Below are 17,135 nucleotides of genomic sequence, written 5' to 3'. Positions count from 1 at the left end.
ACATTCAATTCAATTTATGTGAATTTCTTTCATATGCATACAAAAATATTTTTTTAGAATAATAATAAATAAAACAAATATTTTCATAACATAAGAATCAATAAAACCAAGAAGGGAAGGATTTACTTTTGAGACAACATATACAAAGGCAGAGAAGAAAAAAATTATATATTAGAAAAGACAGAAAGCAAAGTTTCACACGTACAAGATGTGCATAATAAAAAATACATACATGATGATGTTTATATTTTCACTTTCACCAATTTGACTTGCCCATGTATTTGCTTGCTAGAATTAACTAACGAGAAAATGGGAAAGCAGTGCAACAAAGTGGCACAGCAACAATATCAATGAACAAATACAGAAGACTAAATATGCAAAGAGAGAGAAGAAGGTGATGAATTGAACTGTAAAGCAAGGTGGATGATATATGCATGTCACGGGACAACACATGTAAGCTGCATGGATGTTTAATTCAACTTGCCCGTAGCTGAAAAGAAACAAACGATTTAAAGTCTTGAGACCCCTGACTAACGAAGAAAAGTGCTACTATTATAAATGCATAATGCTGCTACATGTCATTAATCATTATGGTCCTCAATCTACCATATGTTCTCTATAAGTATACACAACACTCAACCCTTCTCAATTCATCTTCTCTCAACTTTCTCCAACTCACAAGAGATAGGCTCCATCACCACATAACCCTCTTATTTCATCCCTTCATTTTTTTTAGTGCTACAGTGTCAGTCCATACCTTTTTTACATTCCTTGTTCTTAAAGAGAAATGAAGATGTCTCTGTGATCATCCATATATAAACGTCTCATTCCTTGTTTCTTTTAAAAACCATAAAATTTGAAGCAAAAGGTGAATAAAAGAAAAGGGTCAAGTTTAAACCACTTCTGGTCCTCTGCTCCTTTCTCTCTCTGTTACTTCTTTTGTTGGATAGGGAAGCTCGTACTATTGAAAAAGCTTCTCACACGCTTGGTGAGTAGTGAGTACCACGATCTACAAAGGATGGAAAAGGCTATGGCACTTATCAGAGCTTTTCTGGTAGGCGCTGAGCAAAAGATGTGGCAGAGCAATGCATTCAGTGAATGGCTGAGACAAATGAAGCCGCTAGTCTCCAACGTCAAAGACATAATCCTAGATTTCGAGATTGAAGTGTTGTGGCTGAAGTATGTTTTCGATGGAGCAACTTCAAAATCAATTCAAGTTTTCGCTCATATGTGTTGCACGATGTTTGGAATGAGAAAAAATTTGTAAAGTGACTGAGGACCCAGCTAGGGTGGTTGGGGTTGGGGTTACACTTATGAAAAGAATGCATGAGATTATATAATGAAAGTGAGGAGTTTGGTGGATTGTCCTTTTAAACAAAAGTTTGAAGAGTGTCTTGAGAAATTTAAAAATACTTGCTCACTATGGTCAAATAATGCTGGATGATGATAATGCTGGATGCACCTAACAACTTCCGGTACATGTAGTAGACAAAAAGAATCTAAATCCTTATTATGTTTTAGAAAGGCACGTGAGGAGTGTTACTTAGTCTAAAAATCACGTGAGTCCAATTTGTCCAAGACCCGCAAGCCCAAACATCAGTCATCTCCTTCACAGGAACCCTAGATCTGAAACTTACCTTGACTCCGCTCTGCCACGGCTGAGAAAATAGCGACGCGGAAACACGCTCGTCTTCACGACCCTGCGATCCAGCGCGGCGTGTCCTGCGATTCCTCTCTCCGACGAGTCTCCGCAGGGTGAAGAATTGCGAGGCCAGCCGCCGGTGAAGAATCGCGCGATTCGTCTGGAAATCGCGATTCAAGCACGATTCACCCCCGATACATAGATTCAACCACGATTCAGGAACAAAAACGAGACAACCTTCGATTCGTATTGGTAGAAGCTGGCATCGTATCGAATCGTGCGATACGTATCGGTAGAAGCTGGTATCGTATCGAATCGTGCGATACGTATCGTGAATCGTACGATACTAACTACCGTGGTCTGAACCATTTTAATTTGTGGATCAAATAACAAGGCTCCTCGGTTAGAATTCCTGATCGGTCATGGCTGATTTTCAGACCTCTACCCACAGAGCCAAGTGGATTTTCTCTCCTCAACAGCTGGTACTTGTTTTGTTTCTGTCTTTTCTATTCATTTTAAATTAATATTCATAGTCACATTTGTTCCCCCAACAGAGGCTGATCTAATTTTTCTGCACCAGAGGGGCTTCAAGGAATATAGAATATTCTGATATTCTCTGTTATATTATGTGTGCAATCTACTCTTTTTTTTTTTTCTTATATCTATTTATGTTTTAGGTTGAGAAATATAGAGCTGCCAATCAGAGAGCCAAACAAATTCTAGAGAAGGTATGCAGACTTTCCCCTAGCCTTATAAATTTCTTTGTACACTAATGAGAGTTTTAACCTGCAAGTGCATTTGGGTAAACAACTTAGTTAAACACTTATTCAATAAGCTCTTGTCACATGAGAGCTTATTCCAATAAGTTCAAATTAAAACGAATTTATTTTGATAACGTACGCCGATAAATTTGTTGAAATAAAGTAAAATGAGCCTATGGGAGTCATAAGCTATTTTCATAAGCTGAAATAAGCTCCTCAGAAGCTCTTCCAAATGCCTCCATAATATTTCATGGTATCCTGTTAAGCTTTATTATCTGGCTGCTGATGACTATTTTTTTTTTTAAAGTGTGGAGCAACACTAATGGAAGTAGATGTTGATGGATCGTTGTCATATCCTGAACCCCAAATGACTGCAAAGGATAGTGGTAATGTTATTAGTGTAAATTTCACTCATTTTTTTCCCTCAATATGTAGATAGCATTATGTCTTTTAATCTTTATTTGTTTTCAAAGCATTTCATTTGGTTTTGTTCCCCTTGATTGTCTGTGTAAATTTCTATTTTCTACTGTTCACAAGTGTAGTATTTTATGTCAGCTGAAAAGCATTCTCGAACAAAACCTCTTACTATTGAAGAAGAACAATGTATAAAGGTATTTTATGAAAACAAGCTACAAGAAGTATGTAACAATTTCCGCTTCCCTCATAAGATCCAGGTATGCAAGCTTTCCTCCTGATATTTTAAATGTAACTGTGAACCAGTCTGTGCTAATGAGCTGTTAGGGCAATACTGTTTTCTTTTTTCAATATTTTGAAATAGTTTATGATATACAGGCAACAGCCCTTATCTATTTTAAAAGATTCTATCTGCAATGGTCAGTGATGGAACATCAACCAAAACACATTATGTAAGATTTGCCTCAGTCTTATGAGGACCTATGTATCACACCTGTTTTTTTTGGCAATATTAAGTTGGAACTGAAACTAATTGATCATAATAGTGAATTCATTACTTAAATTTATTTTAATATGTTGAAATTGGTTAGGATGATTGTACCTGGTTAGTCATCAGTTTTCAAGTTTTTATTTACTTGTTAGCTTCTCAGTATGTCAGATCAAACTTTTTCACAGGTTGACCTGCATATATGCTGCCTGTAAAATAGAAGAAAATCATGTGTCAGCTGAGGAGCTTGGTAAGGGGATATCACAGGATCATCAAATGATTCTCAATAATGAGATGATAGTTTATCAGGCATGGATAGGCCTCAAATAACAAAATGGTCTCTTTCTTATTTTTTGTTTTTGTTCATCTATGACAAGAAACCCTTGTTTTGCAGAGTTTGGAATTTGATCTTATTGTGTATGCACCATATCGCTCAGTTGAAGGTTTTATAAATGATATGGAGGTTTGTCTGGTTGGCCCATGAGTGGAACTTTTTAAAATGATGCATTTTTAAAAATTATTTCTGCATCTCAAATAGTCAGAATAAATCTTATTTTTCAATGATTTTATTTTATTCTAAAAATTGTGACTATTGGCATTGACAGGAATTCTTTAATGCTGGTGATAACCAGCTTGAAATGCTCAAGGTACTAGTAATCCTATTGTTCAATGTAATTGTCTGGCCGAGCACATTGTTGTGACTGTGAGCAGATGAAATTCCTTTGGCTTTTTATTTTATATGTAGGATGTGCATCTGGTACCCCCCCCCTCCCTCTCTTGTGACAATTAGTGGTTATTGGGCCTGTTTGTTACAGTTTTTATTTTTCATAAAAAGTCTCCTTTTTGTTTTTAATAATCACTTTTAGAAGGTTTTCATGCATTTGTGTGAGCTTTTCAAAATAATCATAAGCTGAAAAAAATCTAAAATCTGATTAAAATCAGAAGCTATTTTGAAATAGCTTCTAATAAAAACCAACTCTTTTAAAAGTGATTTTATGATTGTAAACAATCATAAATTAGTTTATTTTTTTAAATCTCTAAAATATAATCACTACATTATATTATTTTACATTATAATCTCTTTCTAAAATTATTAACAAATGTACCCATTATTCGTATTCTATAGCTAAAATTTATTTTAGAATAATATATTTAAATCATTACATTGGGAACTTCACAGCTTGCAGTTTTTTTTCTAGACTGCAGATGATGTCGATTCATTTATCCATTTTCCCACTTGAAATATATTGATTTTTTATTTTTTATATTTCAATTAAATGGAATACTTGGCATTTGGCCAAATATTGAGCATTAATTACTAAAAGACTGCCCTTATAAAAATAAAGGGTCTTAAGGCTGTGCAGAGTTAATCTTGATCATTTAATCTTATATCGATGATCAACATTTGCTATTCTCACATCTGACACTTTCCCAATGCACTTCCAATGTGTTTAGTTATTGTTTCCTTTATTCCCTTCTCTCATGGAAAACTAATTTTTATCCGTTTAACCATTGTTCTTCTGTAGGTATATTAAACTATATACGTCCTCTTTACCTGGACATGTTCATTGACTTATTGGTGTTCAAATAACTTCCTTGTCTTATGTTAAACTTTCTCCTGATGCATATAGACTTTGCAAGAGACAGCAAGATTTGAAGTTGATAAAATGATGCTTACAGATGCACCACTTTTATTTCCTCCTGGGCAGGTATTCTTAAAATAATCTGTAAATATTGAAATTTCCTTGTAGCAGTGGTTTTGTTACAAACAGCAGCCAAAAAAATTCTTGTTCTGCATTGCCTTTACCAAGGATTTAAAATAAATTTATTCAGCGGAAAACAAGTAATCCATGTCAGAAAGAGTGGTCAACCATTACTTCTATGCAAATTGATTAACCATTATTCTTTTTTAAACTTCAGTTGATTGTTTCAAAATTGAAAATATACTTGCTAGGGTTTCCTAGAACAGAAAACTTCACAATTACTGATTTGCAACTTAACATTTTCTAATCAATCTAGATTTCAATATTCTAGTTCAGTTTTCTTCTTTTAAACATTTTACTCGAAAATCTAACTACCTGTTTGTGACTTTGGATGCAGTTGGCCTTGGCTGCTTTACGCAACTCAAATGCATTCCACAGAGTCATTGACTTTGATAGGTACTTTATTGCTTCACATGTTTCTTTGCGATAATTTATTCTAACCATTCCCCCTGTTCTTTTCCCTTTTGTTATTATTTGTTACAAAGTCATGTAACAAAATGGCCTGCCTTGGGTGTGATATTGTAGCATATTCTTTGACCCAAATTGTAGCATACTCTTTACACTCGCACTTAATTGCAGTTATCTTAGGGGTATTTTTTCCCGTGAGAATTCCATGCATACAATGTCCGAGCTTTCTGAATCACTGGATGCAATTGATTCTTGGGTAATTGTTTCTCATTCTAATGTTTGTCCTTTAACCGAACAAATGTGTAATTCCAAATCAACATTTTGTATTGGCTGGGAACCGTGGGTTACTTCTGTTTTACATGGACCACTGTGTGGCCTTGATTTTGTATGCAGGTTAGAAAATACAAAAGTCCTTCTGAGAAGGAATTGAAGCATATCAACCGAAAACTGAAGTCTTGTTGGGGTCATCACTCTCATGACGAGTATTTTCTCTACCCTTAAATAGATCCACACACCCAAAAAAAGATTTTTTATCGAGAAAATTGTGTTATATAATAACTTTGGCTTGTTTTACAGGGGCAAGAAGCGGGAGAAGAAATCAAAGCACAAGTCCAAAAAGAGCTCAAATGAAGCTCAAAATATGCCATCTATTGCCTAGCTCATTTCATATGGATGGCAATTTTTTTTTGTTTCTATTTGGATACAAAAAATGACTCGGTCAGTGGCCAAAGGAAAAGGAATCTTTTGAAAACTCCTTCCGCTGGCTTACTAGTGAGTCTGATTTTGTTGCTTCACTTATGTCTTCTTTGTTCCCAAATGAACTTATTGCCTGAAAATGCTTCGATTAAAAATTCCATGCTCGTGGTGTTTTTATTTTGCTTATTTTGCCCTTGCCACATTTCACTTCTACAAATATTTCTGTTTAAACTACAAATCATTTCCCCCCCATAGTTTCGCATCTGCAACACTATTTTTATTTGTTGAGGCTAAGACTAGGGTGGGAATGGTAAACTCCTTTCCCACGGTAGGAAGAAAAAATGGAGTAATATTGTGCTTTAGATAAAATTAATGGTTAAAATAAGTGAAAACTACGGTGGGCATCTTACACCAGATTAAATATAAAAAAATCAAGTATTTTTTTTTTCTTTTTGTTCTTTCTCTCTGTTTTGAATGGAGGCATAGTATCTCCATCTATCAAATGCTGTTGTCGACGATGACAACAGAAAATGATTGACATTTGCAAGGTTCATCTTTTTCTCTACCTTGTGAAAAGCGTTGCATAAGTGCAAAAGTTCTTAAAAGACAAATTTTCTTTAAGAAATTTGTTATATAAAGACTTTTTGTTAATTAGTGTCCACTGTTAATAAATTAAGAGACAATTTTAGTGGAACTCACATTAGAACACATCTTGAAAATCATGGGAGAATACATTTTTTTCATCTCAATAAAAAAAAATTCATCTTTTACTTACCTAACCATTACCCTTAGAGCACTAATTTGCATTTGTGTAATATAAAATTATCAATTTACATATTAATTTTCTAACTTTTGAATATTATAAATTGTTATATCTAATCATTTCATTTTCTATCATTAAATACCTAATTTTTTTCATGATTATTTTTCAATGTCTTAAATCATAAACATATAAAGTATAAAATGATCATTAAAAATATTTACTTTTTTCCCCCTAAGTTTTACTTGTAACAACTATTCACATAGTTTAAGCACATTAATACAATTCTCATGTGATATTAACAATGATTTTCTCTATCAATAAACAATAAATTTAAATTTCAAACGGTAGATATTTTTTATACTTCTATCAATGACATATGATTATAACAAATGAATACATACCAGGCCTAAGGCAATGGTCCAAATGGTCTTTCCCAAAACAATGACCCAAATGGTCTTTCCTTGTCCATAATCCTAACCTCCGATCACTTCATGTTCAAGCCGAAGATTAAATTTTAGATCATAGTTAAGAAACCTAAAATCGAACTATATATGTCAATAACTTTTGATTGCCTTTTTTTAAACTTGTGTTATATAGTCTCTTGACATTCATATCATATATAATCGGGTTTTTTTTTCATTCGAATTTGTGACTCTCAATTACAGGGGAGTAAGTATACACAACACTCAAATTATAAATTAAAATAATATTTAATTTATCCATTTATTTTTTATGTTTAGAAGAGTCAACCTTGTTTACTTAGTAACATGTAGTAGGCGAGTTAGATTGACTAGTTTTAGGCTTACTAAAAATGACATAGGTTGGATTGACTCATTTTTTGAACAACTACTCATGGTGAGTCAACTTGAATCAATCGAATTAATCCACCATGACGTCTTTAAAACTTTGCATTAGATAATCATTTGAATGTGGGAGATGTTTGTCCCTTTGAACTCAACTAAAATCGAGGTCAGTGTTTAAAAGTAGCAATCACTTGGCTTTTGGGAGAAAAACATTCACCACACACTAACTCGTAACTGAGTCATATGATGATACAAATCCAAGCCACATTGAATAAGAGCATCATCATTCATCAGATTTGTCTTATTTCTCCATGCAAAGAATTAAACCGATTGAACTGGCGCAATGCTCTTGCTTGCCCATTTTGGTGCAATCCATCTTAATGAAGCCATCTCGGTCACCACCATCCAATATCATTAGTTTGTACTGCATAGTTCGATATATAATATGATTGTCTCTTCTTGCAGGCTTGTCTTTCATATTCATTTTTACCAAACTTATTTGGATTATGGTTTTGTTTAGGATGGTTCTATTTATTATAGCCAGTTCATTGTTATCATTCTATTTCATATTTTTGTTAATTACTATGGTCTTTGGAGTATGGATATAGATGCTGGCATTGCAAATTGCAAAGTTGTAAACTCATACGTAAACTCTCAAGTACCGTTACTAAAATTGCAATTAAGTCAAGAAAAAAAAAGTAGTCATAAATTTTGGTTAGATGTCAATAGAAAAGGGGAGAAGCAATGCACTTTTATTGGCAATGAACTTGATTGAGTCCATACACCTTTAGCCAAACGAACTCTGAACATATTTCTTGTTGCTGGCTTACATGATGTTGGAAATATCTAATCTGATGCAATTTCTTATTTTAGTTATTTTTCAGTAGTGCTCCTAGTGGACTTTTAATGCCTAAAACTGATGATAAAAGTCCTTATTTCCATTGGAGCAAGTTCTACAATTAGATTTTCTGGATCTACTGGTCCTCCCCTCCACACCTTGGGTTCTGGAGGTGACCCTTTAACTTGCCAAACCAATCTCTTCCTCTCCATTTCTGCTCTTTCTTGGTTTGCTGATAAGCTCACTTCAGTTATTTTGTTTATCTGAAGTGAACACAAAAGGAATTTAATATGAAACACCTTAGACAATGACATGCTAAATCTGAAACAACTTGCAATTAATAAAGGATTATTAGTTGTGATGTTTTTCTACCTGCTTGTTGGGAAACACCTTTTTAAGTTCTACAGTTGCCTTCACTGAAAGATACTTGTCCTCATCAATCTTGCATTTGGCAAAGAATAAGAATTCAGTGTGTCGAGAAAAAAAGGCTCAAAAACAATTGAAACAAGGGAATATAAGAAGGGTAAAATCATTTAAGAGTGTAACATTATAACCATAGATAGAAGCTAAAGAGAATATACCTCGTATAAGTGTGCCAACCGTAGGAGAACTCTTCCATCACCTAGATCCTGCAGAGTTCCAGAAGATGGCATAACATTAGCAGTGAACAAAAGATATGTAAATCTTCAACAGTGTCCATTAAGAAGCTCAGCTGAATTAGGAATTTCAACAAATGTCAAAAGATCTTTGTTTATTGGTTACACTTTCCAATGGAGGGTGAGGGAGTAGTGAGTACTAAGAAGCATTGAATAAATATATTTTGGACAAATGTTTGGTGAAATGAAAGACATGCACCTGGAGGGTTATTATGGCAACATTATCTGGTAAGTTGTATGAGGAATCTATTGCTGAGAAGGTTGTGACATGAGAATCTCCCCAGTGACCTTCACCCTAGAAAATATGTGAAAATGAAAACATTCATTAGTGGTAAGTCACAAGTTCAGCTTACTGCAATTTTCAAACACTTCTAACAACCATTCTTTAACCACCTCTGTGAAGGCTAAAAGCAAGGGTGAGTATATCTCCTGAGCGAATGATCGGCGCCATCTGGCACCCTCTCCTACAGGATCAATTCTGAAATAGTACTTCCCTAGCACCTGCAAAATTTATTGTATATTTGTATATGATCATTGATGAAGGAGCCAGATAAGAAAAAGCCTATGATCCTTGTCAACCCAAAACTCACATGCTACTTAGATTTACTTACAGTTAACCCAGTGCAGTTATCATGAATGCAAACTGTTTCATTCAGTGCCTCTGCAACACCTCTGGAATCATCCTCAAGTAACCTCCTATATAAAATAGGCGGGGAAATGGAGACAGTGGAGTTTGATTGGTAGAATATTGAATGATACACAATGAGCATAAGCAGTTGAGCTTGAACAGCATAACAAACCTATGAACCATTAGCTCCAATTGTCCATCTATGATGCTGGAGCCCCCCACGGCTCTATCTACCAATATAGAGAACTCTTTGCTTTTATCTTTCAGGTAAATTCCAAGGTTGATCTGAAACATGAAACTAGATTCCATTAGTCAACAACTTCAAGGACCGTGTCTTTGTGGGTATTAATGTAGCATCTTGTAACACACATGGTTAAACAAAACATACAGGGTAGTAATTTCCAGCAACAGGTTGATTTACTTCCAAGTGCCAGTCTTCTCTATAGTCTCGAACCTGTAAAGGTATGCATAATTATAAAAACTCATTAGGTTAGGCCTTCATATGGAAAACCATTACTAGAATGCAAATGTTCAACATGTATGACTTACACGTTCAATGAAATCACGTCCATTGGAATCAGTATAGAAGGTTTTGTTGCTTGCTAGATTTGTTTTGATCTCAGTTGCAATTTCTTTGCCAACTCGATCATCAATGGGTATAGGTCCAACCTGATGTCAAGAGCTTCATCATGATTATTGGCTCTCAGAGAATAAAATTCTATGTACCGAAATCAGAAAAAAAAAATTGGGAGAAAAAAATGACTTACAATGAACTCAACTTCAGCATGTTCTTTCCCCTTGTACAGTCTAGTAGTCTGTTCAATTAAGCCATGGTCAAATATTGAACTGTAGGAAGCTTTCAATGAGGGATGCTAACCACTAACAAATTCGAGAAGTTTTATTCGTTTCCAAACAATAATTCATGTTATTTATACTTGTGCAAGTATATTAGAACCATTGATGTTTGAAACAATCAAGAAAGTTGTATAGTCTAAACATTTTCTTCAAAAAGAAAGAAAGAAAGCATCATTTTTTTTGTGATGTCTCCTGGTTCCTCTTCAATTGGCTAAGGATACATGAGATAAGTGTGGCTCACTTATTACATGTGTCTTTTTTTTCTTTTTATGTCTTTTTTTATTCTTCCTTTTCTCACTTTACACATTTCATTTTTAAAGAGTAAAATTCAGTGATATTGTAAAATTGACATGGAAATGGAATTACTGCAAAGTGTGGGAACCAAATTAAAAATTAAAAAATATTATCCATAAATAACATATTTTTTGTCTTCATAACTTGCACGCATTTTAATTGATCCTACGACATCATACTTTGTTATAACAGTAACAGATTCTGAAGACAGATTTGAAAACTTGTTTAATAGAGAGATCACATTAAAACAAAATGATCTTGCCAAAAATAATTTGTTTCATACTACCTGGTATATCCATGGACTGATCTTCTGATGCACTTCATGCACAATTGGTCCCCGAAAAACTGTGAGAGGAGACTAAAGTTTTGAAATAAAAACTCGTGAATTTCTTGTTACCACTAAATATTGGTAATTGAACATAAATGTTTAGATAGACAACTTCACCTTCCCGTTGGATTTGATGGGAGAGGGTGAACCATCAGGGCGGAAAATATATGCTCCAGAAGCCTTTTAACAATTCAGAACATTTAAATCAATAGGTTGGCATAAAGAATAATAATTAAACCATCTATTATTCTGATAAAAAGAATTATCTTATGGAAAGAATAATCAATTCAAATTCTCCGGATATAAGAAACATGTTATTACCTGAGCAGTTTCTGTTCCATCATTTCCATACCCAGCGTAAAATTTATATGCCTGCTCTAGAGATTCATTGACCTTTCATTGTGAACAGAAATTTAGAATGTATATCATGTAAAACTTATAGAATACATCCTTAGAAGCACTAACTTATAATGGTATAGATTTTGGCAATACATTGGGATAAATAGTAATGTGCCATCCAAATCACAAACCTTGCTTCTGCTGTTGATATATTGAATAAGTTTCCCTTCCTTCACAGAATAAACTAGGTTCAAGTTTTTTAGGCCCACTGTAATTGTATCACTCTTATTCCCTGGTTGGTAAGCTGTATCTCTATCTGAAATAGTAGCTGCAATGCAATTGCAAATTTTATAGTTCTGTCTTGTATTTGCATTTGATGATAGCACAATTTTCAGGAAGGGAATAACTAATCAAGACTAACCTTCTTTTTTGGCATAGGATACATAGTAAGTGCTAAAACCAATGGGGGGAACTGTTGCTGCAAAAGCAAGCCAGTATTTGGGTTTTGCAGTTGGAGACACTCCCAAGTATGCGACAGTGTGGTAGTTTCTTAAACCACGAAAATCGTCAAGTATTGGCACCAGCTGGGATTGGATGTTTTTTCCACTGGAATCCCGAACAACAACATTTTCATTGACAACCTATGACAGATTTGATAAACAAAAACAGTGTTTGAGGATAGCCGTGTTTTGTCCTTGCAAAATGATTTTTCCATATTAAGTTCAAAACATTCTTCATTCAAGTTGATACACAAGTTAAATAATTCCACAGAACAAGAAAAAATGCATCACAATGCTTCAACTAGAAGGCATCAATTGGCACATAAAAGCTAAGTATCGAAGGGCTTGTGCATGTAGCAGATAATATTTGTATGGCTCGTAGATTGTTCGTAATTTAAGAAGAAAAAGAAAGGAGGCAATGTAGGTGATTGAAGTTGAAGGAAGAAACTCACAGGAATCCTTATGATATCCTCTCTTTTCCATCCTAGAGCATTGTAAACAACAACTACCTACAGGAAGCAATATATCAGGAAAATCTTAGTTAAAATTCTTGCGTCTCAATAAGCAATAGATTAGATGAGTAGATGTCATAGATCCTCACCAAGTTTTTCCCATTTGAGAAATCAACTTCTGATGCAGGACAGTAACTTATGTTCAGAAGTGGACACTGCAATGACAAGATAGAAGAAATAAAAAAAAAAGTAAAAATAAAAATCAATGAACAGAACAAAACACAACCAAACCAATACTCAACCTCCGCATCAAGTCTTCATAATTTTGCTTCTTAAAATATGTCAGTATTGTTTCAAAAGTTATGCAACTTTCACTTCACCTACTGCTTTGATCTTGAAGAAGTTGCATAGTAAGCTTTGTGATGGTTATGAATTGTAAATTCCTGATTTAGTTTTACTGCCTTAACGATTTCTCGTTGTGCACAAAGAATTAATATCAAGAAGGAAAATTCAAAAAAAGAAAATGAAACCTCCTCAAAGTTCTGACATAATTTCATTTCCGTGGATGTAAGTGCATAACAACTACTGCTTTAGTCTATTATATGCATCTGCTCCAGTGAAGCATGCATGAAAGACCTCTATATCATTCTACTCTCTCTTTCTCAGAAGCTGTACACATTCTATTTTCTTTGATAACAACTTCGTTGATTTCATAAAAGAAGTTCAAAAGGAAAATTGGTAGCCTAATTCATGAAATATTGAAATATATGCAATTAAGTGTTAGAAAAGAGGCACAGGACTTACTCTCATTAAATTTTTGGATTATCTCTATCAAAAGAAATATTATCAGTGCATAAACATGCATAAGTTCATGAATTTATTTGTCATACAAAAGGTAAAAAAGGAAAGGAAAATGGTATGAGTTTAGAGTTCCTAAGTCATTTGTCTTGAATGGTGTTTATCCTACAAAACTGAATTCTGTGGTAAGTTGCAGTCATCACAAAAAGATTAGCCATATGCCTTAAGATGCTATTTGAATACTAGTAATCAACAGCTCACAGTTGTTGAACTAAGAACATCACTACTTGCCTGTTGAAATTTAGTCTGTGGGTTCTTACAACCTGTTTTGGTTGCTCCCTCTGTCAAACAAGCAAGTGATAATGCAACAACTTTCTCAGCCTGAACAAGACATTGAAAAAAAAACATTTTTTGAGATTATAAGTAATAATGTTCAAAGAACAGATATAGACAATTATTATTACCTCTGTGTAACCTATTGAAAGTCGTTTAGCATAATCATTAGCAACATGCTGCTTTTCTGTACCAGATACCGCGTCATGATGTTGAGCAATAGCCAAGGCTTCAGCCAAAGAGTCAGTTTTGGGACATAAGGGACTCTTCCCTTTAAAATATTCCAACTGCCTTGCTGCCTGTTTCAAGATTAAAGAGCAATAAGAGGCCACTTGTAGAATTTTGGTAACATTCCAAAATATTCAAGTAAAATGCTCTCAATCACAACTTTCAGAAACCAAAATGAGCAGCACAGAATACCCCTTAAGCCTCTTAGAGCATTTCAAATATAATCAATTACTTAATTACTTCAATTAACAGTTAGAAGGTGTACCAAGTAGTAGCCACTCATGAATCTGACATAACCTTTGATTGCTGGCCTGCTTGTAAAATACCCGGTCCAATAGGCATTTACACGATCTGCATACCTAATAATTACATGGTCCAAATATGAAATAACAAGTTAGAAGAACGAAAAAGAATGTTAACATGAAGCTAAATATGAAGTGATTGTCAGTGCAGGCAGTGCAGCCACCCAAATGTTATTTTCAAAATCATGTAGTAGACATAAACCACTACTTGCTGCTTCTTCATGAACATGATTTTGAGCTGGTAGCTCATATACTTTATGTCTTGTATTTGGAACTCACGGAAAGAAGTCATCAGTCTTGATTGGCCAGGCCTCCTTGGCAGCATGTTTTGCATCAGTATATATTGATGGAGTTGAGTATAAGGCATGAACACGACCATCCTAAATAAGCATTAGTCAGATGTCCCATTAGTATGCCAAACCACTAAAACAAAATAAGTCAAGTTCGATTTAAATTCATAAGATAGATTATGGAAAATTAGGCAGCCTAAAGAAACATATAAAATGTCAAACTTAGCAGGTCAAGGAGAAGAATGTTAGATGGCTAAAATGCAACATTTAAGTAAAAAGAAGAAAAAAATTGTCAATTGAGCAGGGAGTTGAAGATAAGTAACTTGATTAACATAGTGAATAAACTTGTCCAATTGTCGGAACCAAGTTTGTGCATATTGGTACTTGAAATCTGTCCCCATTGTCCACATTATATGATTTGTGCGCGTAATATTGGCCTGAAACAGGAAAGCCAGTGGAGTTGTTCACTCAAATCAGTTTTTAAGTGCAACAGACAAGCCTTAAATCATTTTTCATTTGGAGCATTTCTATATTGATTTCTCAGAATTTCAGACACATCAATTATATATCTATATAGTAGACATTTTAAAAGTGCATTTTAAACCAGGCAAATTGCAGTATGTAGAACCAACCATCCATTCTTAAGATAAATTTCATACCTGTGATATTGCTGCTGCCACAAACTCATTTACTCTTTCAGGGACATTGTAATCAAATAAACTGACATCATCCTTCAAGGGGAGAAAAAGTTTTCTTAGCACACTTACAAGAAAAGGTAATTGGCCCTACATCAATATTTGACTTAGAATTTACCTGAACAATGGGAGAATCATCATTTACTTCATAGTAGAAACTACTGGGAGGTTCATAATTCTCAGGGAATGCACCAGAAAATATCTGTATCCATCAACAATTTTAAGGATTTGTACCTAAAAGCTTACTAGGGAGGATGAAGTGAATCCAACAGAATGCAGAATCAATATAAAGTTATAAACATAAACCACTATGGATTACTCACCTGTGATGATGAACCAAAGCTCTTGGAGCCCCGCCACACAACTTCAAGAGTTTTTTCATCTTTTCTCTTGGCTCTGTCTTGGTAATCAATCCGTGCAAAGAATAGAGAGTCAAATCCAACCTATGCCAACAAAGAGTTTTGCTTAAGAAACAACTAGCAATGCTAGGCAGAAAAGAAAGAGAGAGAGAGAGAGAGATTCAGTTGGTAAATCAACTTAGATGACATTAATCAACTTCCATGTCATTTTTTTCCCTCATCGATGTTTGCATATGCTTTAGCAAAACGTTACCTCTGCCCCCAACAAGTAGGCCTGCACTGCAGAATGTCCAAATGGGTCAATCTGCCACCCTATTCTCGGAGTCACTCCAAATTCTTCTTTAATAAATTGATGTCCAAGAGTTGTCTGATCAATCATGTCAATGTAATGAGTAGCAGCCTCATCATGCATACAAAAACCACCATTTCTGCAATCCAAAATCTTAGCACTTAACATAATGCCATTGATACTGAATGCTATTATACTTTAAAGTCAAGCAGACGAGCAATAATCATTAATCAATTTTCAATGACTTCCAATAATGAAAAAGTGCTTCGTTGAGTAGGTAGGTAGAAAGTGTGAATTTGGAAAAGTAGACTAGTTATGAAACTTTCAAATCCCACTTTCTACAAAAACTCAACCAAACACACCCTTAAGTCAGAAGGAAGATGAGATAGGTGAATACATGAACTCCAATTGACCAGAGTTGACCAGCTCCTTGACTATATTCTGGATATCATCACTTTGCTCCCTCCACCATCGCTGGAAAAATGCCTGCAACGCAAGCAAAGAACATCACATATATGAATTCACTGTCCAAAATTAATGTGTGAGGAAGTAGTTCTTAGAATTTGGCACTAACTCAACCCCAAAAATTAAGTTGTTAGATGAGTATTGTACAGTCCCTCACTTATTATATTCACTGTTTTGGTCATATCATTAGTCAATGTAGGGTGTGAAGAACAGTTACCTGTTCAACATATATGAACTTGCGATTCTTATCTGCCAGCAATGCGGTTACCAGGGAATCGAGCACGTTTTGAACGCACGCCCCCTGCACTACCCCAACAGTGAAAAACTTCACAATTCAAAACCTTTTAATGTAACTAAATTGAGTGAGAGTGTGAGAGTGACCTGAATTGAGTTGTTGGAACCAACATAGTACTGGTCAATGGTCTTCAACCATCCAACATCATCGTGAGTGTGAGGGACCAAGTGAACGTTGAGTTTCCCAGGAACAATGGTTGATGTTGTGTTGTATCTTATATACTTACATTCTGAGGAAATGACACACCCCAACAGGAGTAGTATAAAGCATAGTACACACAAACCAGTGTTCTCCATGGAAGTGACTATGAGTCTGTGACCAAGCAAGAAGAACACTTTGATTTGATCTAAGTCTAATCCAAAGAGAATTAATGTTATTATTTATTTGTAATAAAGTGGTTATATTATATGGAAGAACTAGCTGGCGGAGGATACTCCGCAATCTTTGTCGGTTT

The 17,135-nt window shown here is 34.6% G+C and overlaps 2 protein-coding genes across 3 annotated transcripts; one reads left to right on the top strand and one right to left on the bottom strand.

The window, feature by feature from the left end:
- The first annotated feature begins 1,508 nt into the window (after nt 1-1,508).
- Nucleotides 1,509-6,326, top strand: LOC547736 (cyclin-H1-1). 2 transcript variants are annotated; one of them, XM_006581779.4, is made up of 13 exons: nt 1,509-2,124; nt 2,320-2,370; nt 2,711-2,789; nt 2,959-3,077; nt 3,196-3,269; nt 3,493-3,613; nt 3,699-3,767; nt 3,910-3,975; nt 4,936-5,013; nt 5,405-5,463; nt 5,647-5,731; nt 5,869-5,957; nt 6,052-6,326. In XM_006581779.4, the coding sequence occupies exons 1-13, from the start codon at nt 2,065-2,067 to the stop codon at nt 6,131-6,133; spliced, it is 1,032 nt and encodes a 343-aa protein (XP_006581842.1). In that variant the 5' UTR covers nt 1,509-2,064; the 3' UTR covers nt 6,134-6,326. The 2 variants fall into 2 exon arrangements, with proteins under 2 accessions (XP_006581842.1, XP_003526926.1); XM_003526878.5 differs by having other exon boundaries at nt 1,517-2,124; nt 3,910-3,951.
- Nucleotides 6,327-8,465: 2,139 nt separating this feature from the next.
- On the bottom strand, nt 8,466-17,135 carry LOC100802094 (probable alpha-mannosidase At5g13980). Its single transcript, XM_003526877.5, has 29 exons — nt 16,768-17,135; nt 16,604-16,687; nt 16,319-16,407; nt 15,886-16,060; nt 15,597-15,716; nt 15,392-15,475; nt 15,238-15,309; nt 14,902-15,015; nt 14,568-14,668; nt 14,252-14,345; nt 13,890-14,057; nt 13,717-13,806; nt 12,777-12,842; nt 12,628-12,684; nt 12,097-12,316; nt 11,867-12,003; nt 11,658-11,729; nt 11,454-11,516; nt 11,295-11,366; nt 10,627-10,674; nt 10,409-10,528; nt 10,248-10,313; nt 10,032-10,144; nt 9,843-9,927; nt 9,625-9,732; nt 9,431-9,526; nt 9,157-9,204; nt 8,948-9,016; nt 8,466-8,838 (listed from the first exon to the last, which is right to left on the bottom strand). Exons 1-29 carry the CDS (start codon nt 16,975-16,977, stop codon nt 8,641-8,643), a joined length of 3,039 nt encoding a protein of 1,012 aa, XP_003526925.1. The 5' UTR covers nt 16,978-17,135; the 3' UTR covers nt 8,466-8,640.

This window comes from Glycine max, chromosome 6 (genome assembly GCF_000004515.6).
Source record: "Glycine max cultivar Williams 82 chromosome 6, Glycine_max_v4.0, whole genome shotgun sequence".
Taxonomy (NCBI): domain Eukaryota; kingdom Viridiplantae; phylum Streptophyta; class Magnoliopsida; order Fabales; family Fabaceae; genus Glycine; species Glycine max.
Note: the sequence above shows the minus strand (reverse complement) of the source record. Positions and strands in the feature narration are given on the sequence as shown.